The sequence below is a fragment of the Saccostrea echinata genome, unplaced genomic scaffold, assembly GCF_033153115.1.
Source record: "Saccostrea echinata isolate AGI-Se365-2 ecotype Australia unplaced genomic scaffold, CSIRO_AGI_Sech_v1 ptg000054l, whole genome shotgun sequence".
Taxonomy (NCBI): Eukaryota; Metazoa; Mollusca; class Bivalvia; order Ostreida; family Ostreidae; genus Saccostrea; species Saccostrea echinata.
The window spans coordinates 32,539,850-32,556,327 of NW_026889803.1; the positions used below are offsets into that span (position 1 = coordinate 32,539,850).

General features: G+C 33.4%; 1 protein-coding gene and 1 long non-coding RNA gene across 2 annotated transcripts; both read left to right on the top strand.

The window, feature by feature from the left end:
* The first annotated feature begins 4,969 nt into the window (after positions 1–4,969).
* Positions 4,970–5,525, top strand: LOC133171610 (uncharacterized). The gene is made up of 3 exons (XR_009718823.1): positions 4,970–5,070; positions 5,294–5,365; positions 5,488–5,525. It is a non-coding gene; the product is annotated as an uncharacterized LOC133171610 (long non-coding RNA).
* Positions 5,526–11,241: 5,716 nt separating this feature from the next.
* LOC133171959 (glycosyltransferase 1 domain-containing protein 1-like) lies at positions 11,242–16,269 on the top strand. The gene is made up of 11 exons (XM_061306756.1): positions 11,242–11,365; positions 11,626–11,780; positions 12,353–12,455; positions 13,022–13,073; positions 13,166–13,205; positions 13,598–13,753; positions 14,199–14,248; positions 14,360–14,403; positions 14,599–14,719; positions 15,084–15,182; positions 15,810–16,269. Exons 1-11 carry the CDS (start codon positions 11,292–11,294, stop codon positions 15,957–15,959), a joined length of 1,044 nt encoding a protein of 347 aa, XP_061162740.1. The 5' UTR covers positions 11,242–11,291; the 3' UTR covers positions 15,960–16,269.
* The last annotated feature ends 209 nt before the right edge of the window (positions 16,270–16,478 follow it).

The window sequence follows — 16,478 nt, forward strand, 5'->3', positions numbered from 1 at the left end:
TAGGCTCATGTTTTGTTTTATAGTATATCTGAAAAAAATTAACTTTGAAACATCCATAGAATCAACAATAAAGTGTATATTGAGTATCTTTTCCACAACCTTCACAACTTCTGAGTCCCATGGCCACGAGTACTCAAGACCTCTGATGTTCAGAGGATATCCCCCCACCCCACCCCCATTTTAACTACATGTCTCTCGTATTTTTAAATTCTAACTATTTGCATAAGGAATATAGAGTTGGATATGCCTTCTATTTCTATGTAGGATAAAGTTGCTGATCATATATGTTTCATCATTTTAGGATCCAATCCGTTTACTAGATTTTGAGCGCCAAATTTCCATATTTTTAAGGACCGAAAAGGAATTCGTAAGTAATTCAGTCCGGAGATCTACATCCTAGTTTGAAAACCTCCAACTTCATTTATTATCATCTCGAATGTTGATCTAAATTGTTATATTTTTGTCAGTTTATAATAAAGCTTTTTTTTCAGTCGATCGCCCTTGAATCTTTAGAAAGTTTGACCACGCAAAGCACTTCCAAAGTCACCCCCAAGAAGGTATACCATCGGAACCCCAAGAAAGAGCTGTGTGCGAGGTGGGAAGCTGTTGAGGTAAGGGTAATTTATATTTCTTTGTTTGAATTACGTTCCAAAGAATATTTGTTGCATTAAAATTTTAAATCTTCCTTCAAATTTATCTATAACTGTCTTACTTATATATAAGTTTAAATTAAGATTTAAATTCTTATAATGTAAACATTCCGGTATTTCACTCATACTGGAACTTTTCAAAGATGAGAAAAATTAACTAAATAATTTATATTTTGGTAACATAAATATTTTTTTTAAATACTAGGACCTTAAGACTAAAAGTGGAAACTACAAGGCAAAGTCTTCACTGCTAGGGGTAAGTATGTTTGAGAGAGGAAAAGCTGCATCATTGAATCTTTCTGTTAAGATGTCTACATTTATGAAATAATTTTTCCCTCGTCTTAGGATGTGAACAAGAGACATGGTCCGTACCAGACCAACAGTACCAAAAGGAATCATTCTGCTGCAACTGAATTGGTGAGCATTGGTTATTGTGAGATAATTTAATTTTGGTTGTAACGCGTCATTTGACTGGATAAAAAAATAGTTTATATCGCATAACGTGTTGCCTACATGTACGTCACAATGCCTTACGTCAAAACCTTATGAATCCGCTTGATGTTACATTTGAAATATGTACAATCAGGGGGCATTTTTGAAGGAGAAATTGTCCTATTTTCTACACTTAACTGCTTCGCGGTTTATAAAGCGTAAACTGCTGAACTATTACTTCATGAATATACTTTGTCTAGTTCATCCATGAGAAACTGATAATTAAAATTAAATTTTGATATCACCTGAACACGGTTCAAGTGATCTTTCCTGTTCAATATGTGTTATACAGTATGTATGAGATATGTGTTATACAGTATATATGATATATGTGTTATACAGTATATATATATATGTGTTATACAGTATACATGTATATATAAAATACATGTATGTGATATACAGTATGTATGATATATGTGTTATACAGTATGTATGATATATTTGTTATACAGTATATATGAGATATGTGTTACACAGTATGTATGATATATGTGTTTTACAGTATGTATGAGATAAGTGTTATACAGTTTATATGAGATATGTGTTTTACAGTATGAATGATATATATGTTATACAGTATGTATGAGATATGTGTTATACAGTATGTATGAGAAATGTGTTATACAGTATGTATGTGATATGTGTTATACAGTAAGTATGAGATATGTGTTATACAGTATGTATGAGATATGTGTTATGCAGTATATATGAGATATGTGTTATACAGTATGTATGTGATATGTGTTATACAGTGTATATGAGATATGTGTTATACAGTGTATATGAGATATGTGTTATACAGTATGTATGTGATATGTGTTATACAGTATGTATGAGATATGTGATATACAGTATGTATGCGATATGTGTTATGCAGTATATATGAGATATGTGTTATACAGTATGTATGTGATATGTGTTATACAGTATGTATGAGATATGTGTTATACAGTATATATGAGATATATGTTATACAGTATGTATGTGATATGTGTTATACAGTATGTATGAGATATGTGTTATACAGTATGTATTAGATATGTGTTATGCAGTATATACGAGATATGTGTTATACAGTATGTATGAGACATGTGTTATACAGTATGTATGAGATATGTGTTTTGCAGTATATATGAGATATGTGTTATACAGTATGTATGTGATATGTGTTATACAGTATGTATGAGAAATGTGTTATACAGTATGTATTAGATATGTGTTATGCAGTATATACGAGATATGTGTTATACAGTATATATGAGACATGTGTTATACAGTATGTATGAGATATGTGTTATACAGTATATATGAGATATGTGTTATACAGTATGTATGAGATATGTGTTATACAGTAATGAGATATGTGTTATACAGTATATATGAGATGTGTGTTATACAGATTGTATGAGATATGTGTTATACAGTATATGTGAGATGTGTGTTATACAGTATGTATGAGATATATGTTATACAGTATGTATGAGATATGCATTATACAGTATGTTTGAGCTATGTGTTATACAGTATTTATGAGATATGTGTTATACAGTGTATGAAACATGTGTTATACAGTGTGTATGAAACATGTGTTATACAGTATGTATGAGATATGTGTTATACAGTATGTATGAGATATGTGTTATACAGTATGTATGAGATATGTGTTATACAGTAATGAGATATGTGTTATACAGTATATATGAGATATGTGTGTTATACAGATTGTATGAGATATGTGTTATACAGTATGTGTGAGATGTGTGTTATACAGTATGTATGAGATATCTGTTATACAGTATGTATGAGATATGCATTATACAGTATGTATGAGCTATGTGTTATACAGTATTTATGAGATATGTGTTATACAGTGTATGAAACATGTGTTATACAGTGTGTATGAAACATGTGTTATACAGTATGTATGAGATATGTGATATACAGTATGTATGAGATATGTGTTATACAGTATATATGAAATAAGTGTTATACAGTATGTATGAGATATGTGTTATACAGTATATATGAGATATGTGTTATACAGTATGTATGAGATGTGTGTTATACAGTAATGAGATATGTGTTATACAGTATATATGAGATGTGTGTTATACAGAATGTATGAGATATGTGTTATACAGTATATATGAGATGTGTGTTATACAGTGTTTATGAAACATGTGTTACACAGTGTATATGAGATATGTGTTATACAGTGTTTATGAAACATGTGTTACACAGTATGTATGAGATATGTGTTATGCAGTATATACGAGATATGTATTATACAGTATGTATGAGACGTGTTATACAGTATGTATGAGATATGTGTTATACAGTATATATGAGATATGTGTTATACAGCTCGAACTACAAAAACAAGATCCTCTGGTTCCACAAATAACCACAACCGACTTGGTATGTGTCAGAGGATAAATACTTTGAAATATAGGCTTTAACTTTTCATACTATACATATAAAGTTGCTCACATGTAAGTCTCATCATTTCAGGAGCGCCAGACCTCTTTACTTCAAAAAGCCGAAAAGGAATACGTAAGTGATGCAGTCGGGTATATGGGTGGGGTGGGGTGATAAAACTGGCATCTGCAACTTATGAAAATATTCACTTTCATTTAATATCATAGATAATCAGAAGTTTGCTAAAACTCGTCAATCTTATTATCAGTTTATTATATTAAAAAAAATCTTTACAGTCAACCTCTCTCGATTCTCGGGAATCCTTGGAAAGCATCTCCGAAGCCACACCCGGCAAACCCTGTATTCGGAACCCTAAAAAGGAGTTTTTCTCCAGATGGAAAGCTGTTGAGGTAATTTTTATCTCTTTTGTTTGTTTGATTAACGTTTCTAAGACTCTTCCACCAATAATGTTAAGCTGATGATTACCGATGTAAGACTGCGCCCGGTACTTACAGGACCATAGTATATACATGTATGTAACATGAATATTCTTTTTGTTAGGAGGTGAAAACTAAAATAGGATCGTTGAAGGCGAGGTCTTCTATTCAGAAGGTGAGTATAATAGAGGGAGGACATATTGCATCATTGACCCTTTCTGTAAGGATGTCTGCATTTGTCAAACGATTTTTTCCTCGTCACAGGATGTGCTAAAACGAAAAGGGCCGTATACGACCAGTTGTATCGGCGGAAATTCTCTGATCAGTACTGACTTGGTGAGAATCATTTAATTACAGCTAAGTTAAAGTAACTCTCAATCTTACTACCAAGATACATTGTACTGTGTTCCTGTATAATAATTAACAATTTGTGCTCTGAATAAATGAATCGGAAACTCCGAGAAAAATAATATTGTTACCAGCTGAAGAGAGATAGCAATTGTTTCTTCTTAATTTTAATTAAAATCAATTCAATTAAAACTTGTTTATTTAAAAAGCTCCTGTTTAATGAGCATTACAATCAGTAATAAAATTTAGAGCTTTATGCTTTGTCTGTTTTAAACAGCCGAAGGCGCCCGAATAGCGAAAAAAGGCAACAATCAACTTGGTATGCGAGGTAAAGTTGATTTTTTTCTGTTTGAACAGATTCATAAAATATTTACATGCATTTGATTGTTTATGGGTATAATAAATGTCCATGTCTAAAACTCACCCAATCGTTTCAACATTGACACATATTTTTACAATATCATGGATATGTTTAAATAGTTGTTTAGATTTTTTTTTCTAAGATGTTAAATAGAGCTGAGATGATGATATATGATTTTCTCAATTGCTTACTTTTCTCATACTGGATGTTTCATTTATTGACTTTTTGATATATTTTTCAAAATCCATTCTAGATTAGAGAGAAGCAAATTTCTTATGAACAATGCAGAGAGGATAAATGCACCCCCCTTAAAACCCCCCAGAAACTGGAGAAATCAAGCCAAGATGAAAAGCCAAAGCCTGTGAGTACTCTCTTCTTATGAACCTTATGACCTGCCAAAATAAGGCCGAAATAATTCCAACTCGGCGTTAAGCAATGAACACTACTCAATATACCTTATGACCTAGTTCTGAAGTATTTTAAAAAAAAAAATTAAACAAGAATAAGAAATTGAAGGGTCTTTTTAGAAAGAAAGGAATCACAATTGCTTGTTTATATATATGGCAATATACATTAAATTTCAGAAACAGTCTAATAAAAGACCCAGACCGAGTTCTCCTTTCGCACCAAATAAAAAGTGGAAGCCATCCAAAGATGTAAGAGTTTTTGTGTGTGTGTGTGTGTTTTCCTGATTTGTTATTTTTTGTTTTTGTCTTTGTTTACTAGATAATAGATATTCCTATTTTTTTTCAAAAGAAACATTCAATTTTCATTTCAGTTTTCAAGACAAGAGAAGAAAGTTAAAAGACTGACTAGGCTTTTTAAGAAACTAAGGGTTGATAGTTAAACTCGTGTTTTTATCTATAATGTTAAAGGTTTTTAAATATTTTTTTCACCATTTTTAGCTCACCTGAGCTGAAAACTCAAGCGAGTTTTTCTGATCACATTTTGTCGGGCGTACGGTCTGTCCGTCTATAAACTTTTCACATTTTCGACTTCTTCTCCAGAACCACTGGGCCAATTTCAACCAAACTTATCAGAAAGCATTCATAAGTGTATGGGATTCATGTTTGTTCAAATGAAGGGACACAACCTTTTTTAAGGGGAGATGTTAAAGAATTGGTGAATATTTGGTGTGATCTTTTGAAATCTTCTCAAGAACCATTGTACCAAAAATGTTGAAACTTATGTAACCAACATTACATGATGTAGGCTCATGTTTGTTCAAATCATTTACCTGGCGATTAAGGTGGGGCCATAATGGGAATTCAAAGTTTTACATAGGAATATATAGGGGAATTTTTTTTAAAAATCTTCTTCTCAAGAACAACAAAGTCATGATTAGTCATATTGTTATGGAAGCATCCTTAGGAAGTGTAGATTCAAGTTTGTTCAAATCATGACCCTCGGGGGTTGGGTGGGCCACAATGGTGGATCAAAGTCTTACACATGAATATATAGGAGGAAAAAAAAATCTACTGATGATGAACGGCAGAGGTATATTGACTCAGGTGATCGTTGTGGCCCATGAGCGTCACCCTTCAGCAATCTACATAACCGCCAGCAGCGCGGGCGCGATTGCAAGCGTTTTATTGTTGGGCAGCAGAGGCCATATAGGCAACACATCGCCCATTTCATGCAGCAAAGAATATTTGTTATTATTACTTTTTTATGATTTTGTACTTTTTTGTTATTTGAAAATTTTTGGTGCATTTACATTTTTTTTAAAATTTTTGTTGTCCTGTTTTTAACCTATTTGTGGATTCACAGAAAAATTTGGTACATGTTATTTACTGATTGATTTACATGTATTTCATTTAATGAGATACTTGTTGTATGTTTTGTTGTTGTTGTTAGTTACACGTTTTTGTTGCTTTTTCCATTGATCTTTTTACAAAGTACTTATCAATCGAAATGGTTGGTACATTTATTTTATTTTGTTAAATTGATCGACTTAATTTATTGAAATCCTTGCATCTTTTTTCTGTGATACTTTATTTGAATGTTATTTATTAAAATGTTAGTTTATTTCTTTTTGTTGGTGTTTTTGTCTATTTTTTAGGTCACCTGAGTCACCGCTATCTGTTTTAGTCCGTCGTCGTGCGTCGTCCAACGGTCGTAAACTTTTGAGCATTTTTAGCTTCTTCTATGGAACCACTGAACCAATTTCAACCAATTTTGGCATATAGCATCTATGGGTGAAGGGGAGTAAAAATTGTGAAAATCACGGCCCCTGCCCCTCTGGGGCCTGAGGGTTGGGGCTAAAACCATCAAAATTAATGCAATCCTTAAAAATCTTTTTCTTTACTCCTAGACATCAAGCGAACTGTTGACATGATTGTAATAAGCATAGAGCCTTCTATCGAAATTGTGAAATTCATGGCCCCAGGGTCAGGGGTGGGGCTCTAATGATTATATAGTGAAAATGCATTAATTCCTTAAAAATCTACTCTTCTGCTCTTGGGTATTTAGCCAATGAACAAAGTACATAGTTATGATGAGGAAGAGTGCCTCTTCCAAAATTGTGATTTTTATGGCCCTAGGCCTGGGTCTGGGGTTCTTGTGTTTGGGCAGGGCTCTAATGATTATATGAAGAAAATACATTAATTCTTTAAAAATCATCTCCTCTGCTCCTGGGTATTAAACCGATGAACTATGTACACAGTTATGATGAAGAAGAGTGCCTCTTCTAAAAAAAAAAATGAATTTCATGGCACCTGGGTCAGGGGTCCTGGTGTTAGGGCAGGGTTCTATTGATTATATAGTGAAAATGCATTAATTCTTTGAAAATCTTTTTCTCTGCTCCTTGGTATTAAGCCGATGAACTAAGTACATAGTTATGATGAGGAAGAGTGCCTCTTCCAAATTTATGAATTTCATTGCCCCTGGGTCAGGGGTTCTAGTAATAATGCGGGGCTCTGGTGATTATATAGTGAAAATGCATTAATTCTTTGAAAATCTTTTCCTCTGCTCCTTAGTATTAAGCCGATAAACTAAATACATAGTTATGATAAGGAAGAGTGCCTCTTCCAAAATTTTGAATTTCATGACCCCTGGGTCAGGGGTTCCGTGGGGGTTGCTCTAATGATTATATAATAAAAATGCATTGATTTTTTGAAAATCTTCTCCTCTGTCCATTGATATTAAGCAGACAAACTAAACACATAATTATGATGAGAAAGGGTGCCTCTTCCAAAATTGTGAATTTCATGGCCCCTTGGGTTAGGGGTTCTTGTGCTTGGGATGGGCTCTATTAATTTATTAGCAAAAATGCATTTAATGCCTTGAAAATCTTCTCTGCCCCTGATTACCAAGCAAACAAACTAAATGCAATAATATCAATGTAAATGTATTAAATATAATTATAAGTAAATGTGACTTCTCTTTGCTCCTGGGTATCTAGGAGGCAAACAGAGCACACAAGTGAGAGTTACTTCCCTTTGCTAGATGTTGTTAATCAAAAAATCCTTGTATATATTCTAATTGATAGATTATTTGATTGAATGAGTATACAAGAAAGAATGTTATGTATATAGAAACAAAATAATGAGGAATGTTTAATTTAAATGAGCAAAGCATGCTCAAAGTCAGAATCTTGCCTGGAAAGCAACATAAAAGATTGGCATAAAGATCATTTATGTATTTAGCAAAAGTTGTTATCGTGCACGGTATGATTATACTGTGGTGATCTGTTTGACATTAGGTGAGTTATTGTCACTGAGAGAGTCATGGTTGACAGAAGACAGTCAGGATAAAGTTATTTTACACTTTATCAAAGTGAACAAAGAATCACAGAGAGCCAGTGTGACTTGTTGTAATTAGTGGCAAATAGCAACGTTATATAGCCAAGTCTCTGTGTACTGAATTGTAGCACTAGGCATGTGACATAAATTGAATACCTTACACAATAGGCAAGTGTCCATTTTATTACATTTTCAACAGTGAAATACTGTGATTTATTCATTGAATAAAAGTGATATTCTCTCACAGCGTGAAAGGATACATAAGTGGTATTCTCTCACAGTATGAAAGGATATCAAAGTAAGTAAAATATAATTTCTGGTATGTAATAAGATTGAAATAGTGACTAAACCATCTTGACAGAGACTAAAACTGCCAATTTCTTCCCAAATATGTTGCTAAAATCCATGTTACAATGTCTTGTCATCTTACAACTGCTAAGCCATGACGTCTCAACTGCTCAACTATGACGTCACACAATTACATGGTGTTAAGAAAAGACAGAGGCAAAGGGAAAATCAAACAAAATGTAATAAATAGAAAATTCAATGTTTTGTAGTTGGATATGGAATTTATTTCACTCGTGAGACAGGATTTTTTGATATTTTCACTCGTGCTTCGCACTCGTGAAAATATCAAAAAATCCTGTCCCACTCGTGAAATAAATTCCATATCCAACTACAAAACATTGAATATTCTCTATGTATTTGTATACTTTGCTTTCATTATTATCCCTATAAGACTTGGGAAAACCAAGTATGATCCCAAGGATCACTCGGTTCTAGCACGTTACAATAATAAGCAAGGGTAGTTTTACCAGATTTATGAAATTCATGGGCAACATTGCTTTGTGAAATTGTCTATCAGTTAATCTTGTTTTATACTTCTATGGATCCTTTACAGTGTTGTATTATACTCAGGTGACCATTAAGGCCCTTGGGCCTCTTGTATGTACTTGTATATGCTAGTGCATGTGATGTTTTTTTTTTCCGAGGTGATACATGTAGTGCATTTATTTTATTTTATCCAAAGGTATTTTTTTAAAATCCCTTAAATTTTCAGAATTAACTATTCTCTCATTTAAAAATGCTTATACTTAGTCTAGTATTTTGGTATATAATATTTTTTGTTTAGTTATTTTTGACTCTCAGGTTAAATTGATTATTTTCGTCATTACTTTTAATCATGATTGATTTTCCCTGGTTAGAATCTTTTTTTCAGGGAATATTTTTACCTCTCAACGATAACAACGAATAATTTGATGGGCAAGTATATTTGAAGATGAGTTATACATGTAAGTAGAATTTATTTTTCAATAAAGTGCTTGAAAAATGTTTAGTTTGTGTGTTGTTGTTTGTTATATTTTTATTATCAATATATTGTACACTTTACACAGTATAGATAAATTTTAGAAAGAAAGCAGAGCAAGAAGGTTGTGCCTCTCATATCTGTAAAGTGTTACCCCCCTCCCCCGAAATAGCTTCGTTTGCGTCTGTGCTATTATTCTTTATACCAAATATAGAACAGAAAATGTGTTTAAATTAACGTAGAGATGTGGGACAACTTTTTAAACTTCTTCTGAAGCAAAGGAGCATTATAAATGTGAAGAACTGCGAACGATAGTATTGTTCTGCCGCCTATCTCCAAGTCGATTTTATAACACAATTTTTATCAAACAATCAAATTAAATCAAAAATCATGAAAACTTTACCCAAGAAGCTTTTTTTTTTTTTTTTTTTTTTTTTTTACATGTAAATTAGATCTTGACTTAAGGTCAACTTTCGTAAAGCTACTTTTGAGATAAACACAATAGATTTATACTTCATAACTAGAAAAGTTACTGAAATTTACACAATTCAAAACTAGAGGTTCACGGAATTCAATACCGACGAGTGTTTCACAGTACTAGTACAACTGCGGACATTTATTCATGACAACCATTTTCTATTATTTATAGTCAGAAAGCTTACCCACCAACTTCCTAATTTGAAAAAGATCTGATAAAAAATCAAATACGTGTGAATTTATTAAAAAAAAAAATATGCTCACATGTTCCTATTAAATTTAAATAAAAACAATCTATTTAGAGGAGAGAGACGAAATTCCTCCCATTTTGCAGAATTGGAAGAAAGGGTATGATCGTCAAAGATAATGGCAAAAAATGGTGTTTTCTGCCTGCTTTTAGTGGTCTATATATACATGTATTATTAACTTGCGAGGAATCATCTACATGTAGCATGTACTCGTACTTTACCGGAATGGATCGTTTACGGTTTGTGTTTCAATTTCCCTATGTAAACATCCTACTAGCGACAGTCCAGCTATACAGTATACATCAAACTGTGTCTGTGTAAGTACATATGTGCGTTAGCTAGCAACATACACTTACTGCTTTAAGTAAAGTTCTTACGACTTGGAAAAACAGTCCAGTAGGTGTGTTGCTTGAAAGCTCACTGTAGTAGTGGCGTTCACGCAACATTAACTTTCTACAGCTGTTCAAGGACCTTGAGGAAGCAAGCTATATTTAACTTAAAGTTTTCTGTACACGCTGTCGAAGGCACAGTTAAATATTGTTATTAAGCTGAATAGACTGAAATAAGTCGCATCCTTCAAGTAATGGTTAATTCATATTAAGACTTTAAGTTCAATTTCTGTCTACATTGAATACATTGTTTCTAATTTGAACTACCAAGTAAGATACCAGATGAGATGTGATTTACAATGCAGTGACATACATTTCGTGGGACTTGTAAGCATAGTGTCACCTATTTTGTAGATTACACAGTGTACATGTAGGTGACATACTTCCGCTATCTATAGCAGGGGTGATGGTGACCTAGAATGCCATCAAATGTTTTGCTGTTGTCGCCACTTCGAAAACCTAGTGGAAACCACTCAACAGTACAAAGAATCAGGTAACGGGAAAACGGTCGAGACGTAAATCATTGAAGACACGCCCACTGGTCAATATTATATAGTGTATGTACATTCCTTTGCTCATTTTGCGTATGAAGATATCATGCTATCAAAGAAAAGTCAATTACATTGTAATTAAGCTTTATGTTGGTCCTGCACTGTCATAATTTTAGTTAGAATGCTTACATCTAACCAACTACATGTACGTGTATTATACTTAACTGGCCAATTGATCAAGTTTAAAACCACGAAATTTCAGGTCACATTTAGAGTCCGGAAATCTGGATTGTAAAGAATGGGACCCGGCAGATTTTGATAATGAAGAGGAATTTCTTAAAAAGTTGACGGATAACGAAGTGGATATCATCATTGCATTACATGCATACAAAGCTGGGAAGTTTCTGTCGGATAAAGGTATAAATCAATGCCTGTATCTCATGCCGGAAAAAAGGATTAAGTTTTACTCCGTGTATAACGATTTTGTGCCACACAAAACATGCGGCATCATGATATTAAAGTGCATAGTTTACGCAAGCACTTCATTTTTTTAACAGAAGTCTGAAAAGTTAAGTACTTGTAGCCTACAAGCGTTTGTATTGCTGCTGTCTCTTTTGTCTAACTTTTCAATCTGCTATTGAACAAAGTTTCAGTAAGGGCCAAATGTGTTTTTTTTCCTGTATAATTACCTTTAAACAGTTTGGATTCATACAAACCTTACTGCATGGTTGCGAAAACTCTTTATGCAAAAATAAAATTCTTTCTACCTACACCAGTATAATATGCTGTCATTTTGTTTTCGTGGTTATTTTTTTTTCCTGTTAAGCAGAATTTGTAACAAGAAAACATGGAGACTTTACAGCTCATTTCGTATTTATTCAAACCGTATGATTTAACTACTCTTGGGATTTTGTTGCTGTTCTCAAATTATTTTAAATAAAGTAATTTAACGTGCTTATAAATAATATACAGTATTTATCTATTTACAGTGCCCATTCCTTACATCGTAATATTTGGTGGTACAGACATTAACCAGTTTTACACAGATGACGACAAACTACTCAAAATGTCGCGAGCTGTGGGGGCGGCTAGGTTAGCATTGACTCACTTTTTCAGTTTTGATTTATGGATAACTTATTTTTTTATTATTAGTTTGGAATCCTTGTCTTGACAACTCAGTGTCGGATTTAAGGGGGGGGGACGCACCCCCCCCTAAAATTGTCAAAGTTAGCGTAAATCATAGTTTCGTTGAAACAAAGTTAAAATATCTACTCAGTAGACCTCATTTCTACCCTACAAAATCTCTAGAATCCAGAAGCTTCCGGGGAATTCGCCTCCTGGGTCCCCACCAGGGCTTTGTCCTGGACCGACTGGGGGGCTTCAAGGCGGCTCGCAGACCCTCTGCCTACATTTTGCGCCTCCTAACTTCAATTCCTGGGGATCCGCGCCTGCAACCGTCTTTCCAAAATATTAGTCATTATGAATAATATCCATAAATAGTTAATAATCAGAGCTTCATTTACGATATTATTCAGTATTACTGTGTATTAAAACAGACATATATGCCTGTAAACAAGCTGTATTTCCTATATGTAAGTATTATCTTTCTTCTCCTTATTATAATGATTTTAATTTTTCATTTTATTTTTTTTTTTTAGATATATCGTAGCTTTTAGCCAAGAAATGATGGATAAGGCTCTCAGAATCTGGGTAAAAATTTGTGACATACAGGAAATTGTTAACTGAATGCAGTGCATCTGGCTATTGAATATTCTATAACAGAAACTCACTGTGTTTTTCAGCCTCATCTAGACAAGTCAAGGACAGCCATTATAAAGCAAGGTAATTTAATTGATGTTCCTAGAAATTAACGTCGTGAATTTCGAAATTGAATTAATTCTCAATAAGTATGGAACTTCTGCACATAAGCCATGTTAATCTACACAACTATTAGGGAAATGCATGTCTCGTTTTAAAGATGAAGAATACAACACTTAAAACAGGCTTTATTACGTTGTGCAGTTCATATCCTCCTTAAAAAATAAGTGTTTTTAAAGTACAAAAAGTGTCTAGGTTAATTAATTTTCTGGCATCTAAAAGCAAGCATGACGCAAAAATTCGAATCTGTTTTAATCTGCAGTTTGATAATATAAACTGAACATCCATCTTGATGTAATACACATTGGGTTGATCAGTATGTAATATCGATTGTTGATTAATGGCTGCCTCTCTAGGTATACAAACAAGAGCGTCGTCTTTGAGGCTGAGGGACTATTTAGTGAACCAAGGTCACGTGTCCTCATCTTTGGTGGCGGAGGCATACATTTTCCTCTTCGTTGGAAGCATCCGACCCGTCAAAGACCCGCTGTATCTCGTCAATACAATGGCAGGTACATGTATACCTTCTGCTGTTAATTGGAAAAAAGCACTCTAATAAATCTGTGTTTATAGAGTAAAATACAGTCAAGCCAGTATTATGCAACCACGTTTATAACAGGAGATATCGTATTTTAATTGATCTAAGATACTACTGGGAATTCTTACTGAGTGGAGTTTGAAATGAAACAGATTTGAACGATTGTTAATCAATTTTTCTATTAAATATTTTAGAATTCTTTTCTGGAAACTTATATATAAAAATTGAAAATGGTTTAAATTGTTCTTTTTTCATACGTATCAAAGAATCGAGAATAATGGTGAGCACTAGAAATTCGGCTGAATGTAATTAGTTAGATAAGCTACTTCGATTTACGAGTATAGTATGCTTGCTGGTTCCTGCTTAACAAAGTTATTCAGACGCAACTGCAAATTTAACTTAATTTTATATCTTTGAAGAGTGGCATCGAGAGAGGGCAGATGTACTCTACGTTATAATTGGACCAAAGGTGAGGGGTTTGAAAATATAAAAAAGAAATTTTGAACTGCACATGGACATGTAATTATACTTATCAAATTCATCTGCTTAGTTACTAAATTGTTACAACTTACTTTCACAGCATGAAGAGGATTATTTTGCTAAATTTCAGGAAGCAATTGGCAGGTCTGAAAAACTGATAAAATACTTGAGTATGTAAAGGGCGGAAAGGGTGGGCTTGTACATTGAAATATAAACCATTGAAAATTGAAAACAAAAACTTAATTGAAGTAGTTCTTCAAATAATGAATTTCACATTAAACTACTTTTAAATCTATCGACAAAGTTAAAAAAATTTGAAAAATTTCCATTTTTTCCTAGAAAGGACGGCATAATATACTTGGGAGAAATGGACATTGAAGATACACATGCATGCATGAGGGACAGTAGCGCACTGGTTAACACATCTGAGAGTGAAGGCATGGCCGCTGTCATTTTAGAGGTACAGTTGTACATGTACATGTACTAGCATTAATAGGCAGTTACCCTCTTCTAAGAAAAGTAACTCCGATATATTGATGATTTCTCTGAAATGAATCATAATTTTACGATGTATGGTATGCTAAATTTGATTGATTTTTTTTTTATCTCCATCTTCCATAAAAGTGTCGAAATTTAGAGCTGAGGCTCGTTTCCTCTGAAATCAGTCATGACTTGGCCAAAAGACAATGTGACATGGCAGCTTTAAACAACTAACTTTAAGATAACTTTTTCATATGATATTTAATTTTTTAATATATGGACTGCATGTTATTTTATATAGTGAAAGAATTTTCATCAGAATTTCTATTTATTTATCATTTAAGTCCATGGACTTGGGTGCACCAGTAATGGCGAGGCGTAACGGTGGAAACGAGGCTCTGATCCACCATAATGTCACGGGTTTCCTGTTCTCTTCTCCAGAGGTGCGTCAATGGATATTTCAAAACTGATCAATAATCATGATTCAAAGAACATATGTACGGTGCATCTTTCAAGGCTCTTTACATTTTTATTTTCTAACAATTAAAAACAAAACTCTTTTCAAGATAGGCACATACTATACATGTAAACACGAACTAGTAAATGACCATTGCTTGTTTGTAACTATAAGACCCATACATCCAGCAATATTACGTAGGCGTCGGAAGCAAAAGGGGGGCTATATAGCAACCGCTGAATTAATGATAAGACGCCGCATAATGATAGTTGAAATTGGGGAGGGGGGGGGGGGGCTAGACAAAAAAAAATGTTCGGCGACTAAGCTCCAATTTTAATGCCTATATTATGTCTATCTTTGCAAAAAACGGGGGTGGGGCTGGAGGGGGGCTAAGCCCCCCCCGGTTCCGACGCCTATATATTACATAATTTAGTATAATGACATCTGTATCCATCTAAAGTATATACATGTATGTTTCAAAAAAAAATTCATCCTCACAGCGACAGGGTTCCTGAGTCCACTGGTAGCCGTGCGTCCCACGATCACGAGTGAGCTCAGGACCCCTGTCGTTAAGAGGATGTAAATACTTCCTCAACCTTTTCATGAATTTCAGGAATTTAAAGAAATTGCTAATGCTTTCATCAAAGATGCAGCGGTTAGAAGCGAGATAACTCAAGCAGCCAAAGCGCAGATACTTCGGGACCATTCGCCAGAAATCGAAAGAAATGCTTACCATAAACTTATTAATGACTTGAAACACTGATATTACACTGTGAAGCGAAGAAACAAGTTGCAAAAATATAAAGAATCACATTTACATGTTTTAGTTTTGACTCACTACTGAATTGGAGCTGTGCTCATTTATGTACATCAGGAACTGTGTTCTGTCCCTTGCGATTTATACTTAAAACTTTTATAGTTATTTAATGTTATAATTATATACTTTACTTTTGACACAGGGTAATATAAAAATGGGCTCTAGATGGAGAAAAGGGAGTTTTTATACTGTTTTTTAAATTATACTTGCTTATTTACTTATAATTCATTGATATAAAAAATGCAATATTGTTAGATGTGCCAAATAAATAAAATGAAATCATGCACATGGACTTTGTTATTCTTTCACCAAAGAATTTTTCAAACCTATAGGGGGGCCTAGATGAATTTAATTTTTTTTTTAAAAAAAATCCTTGACAAAAGGAATCATACAGATGTATGTAAAAGATGTATCCTAGAAATATTTCAAAATTATGGGAAAAGATAATAATTTGTAATTTTTTTC

Bases quoted from the DNA above. Each gene is read 5' to 3' on its own strand.
- LOC133171959 (XM_061306756.1), top strand. From the start codon at position 11,292: ATGCCATCAAATGTTTTGCTGTTGTCGCCACTTCGAAAACCTAGTGGA. The intron at 11,781-12,352 runs GTATAAATCAAT...ATCTATTTACAG, and splicing joins GAAGTTTCTGTCGGATAAAG to TGCCCATTCCTTACATCGTA. The intron at 14,404-14,598 runs GTCTGAAAAACT...ATTTTTTCCTAG, and splicing joins TTTCAGGAAGCAATTGGCAG to AAAGGACGGCATAATATACT.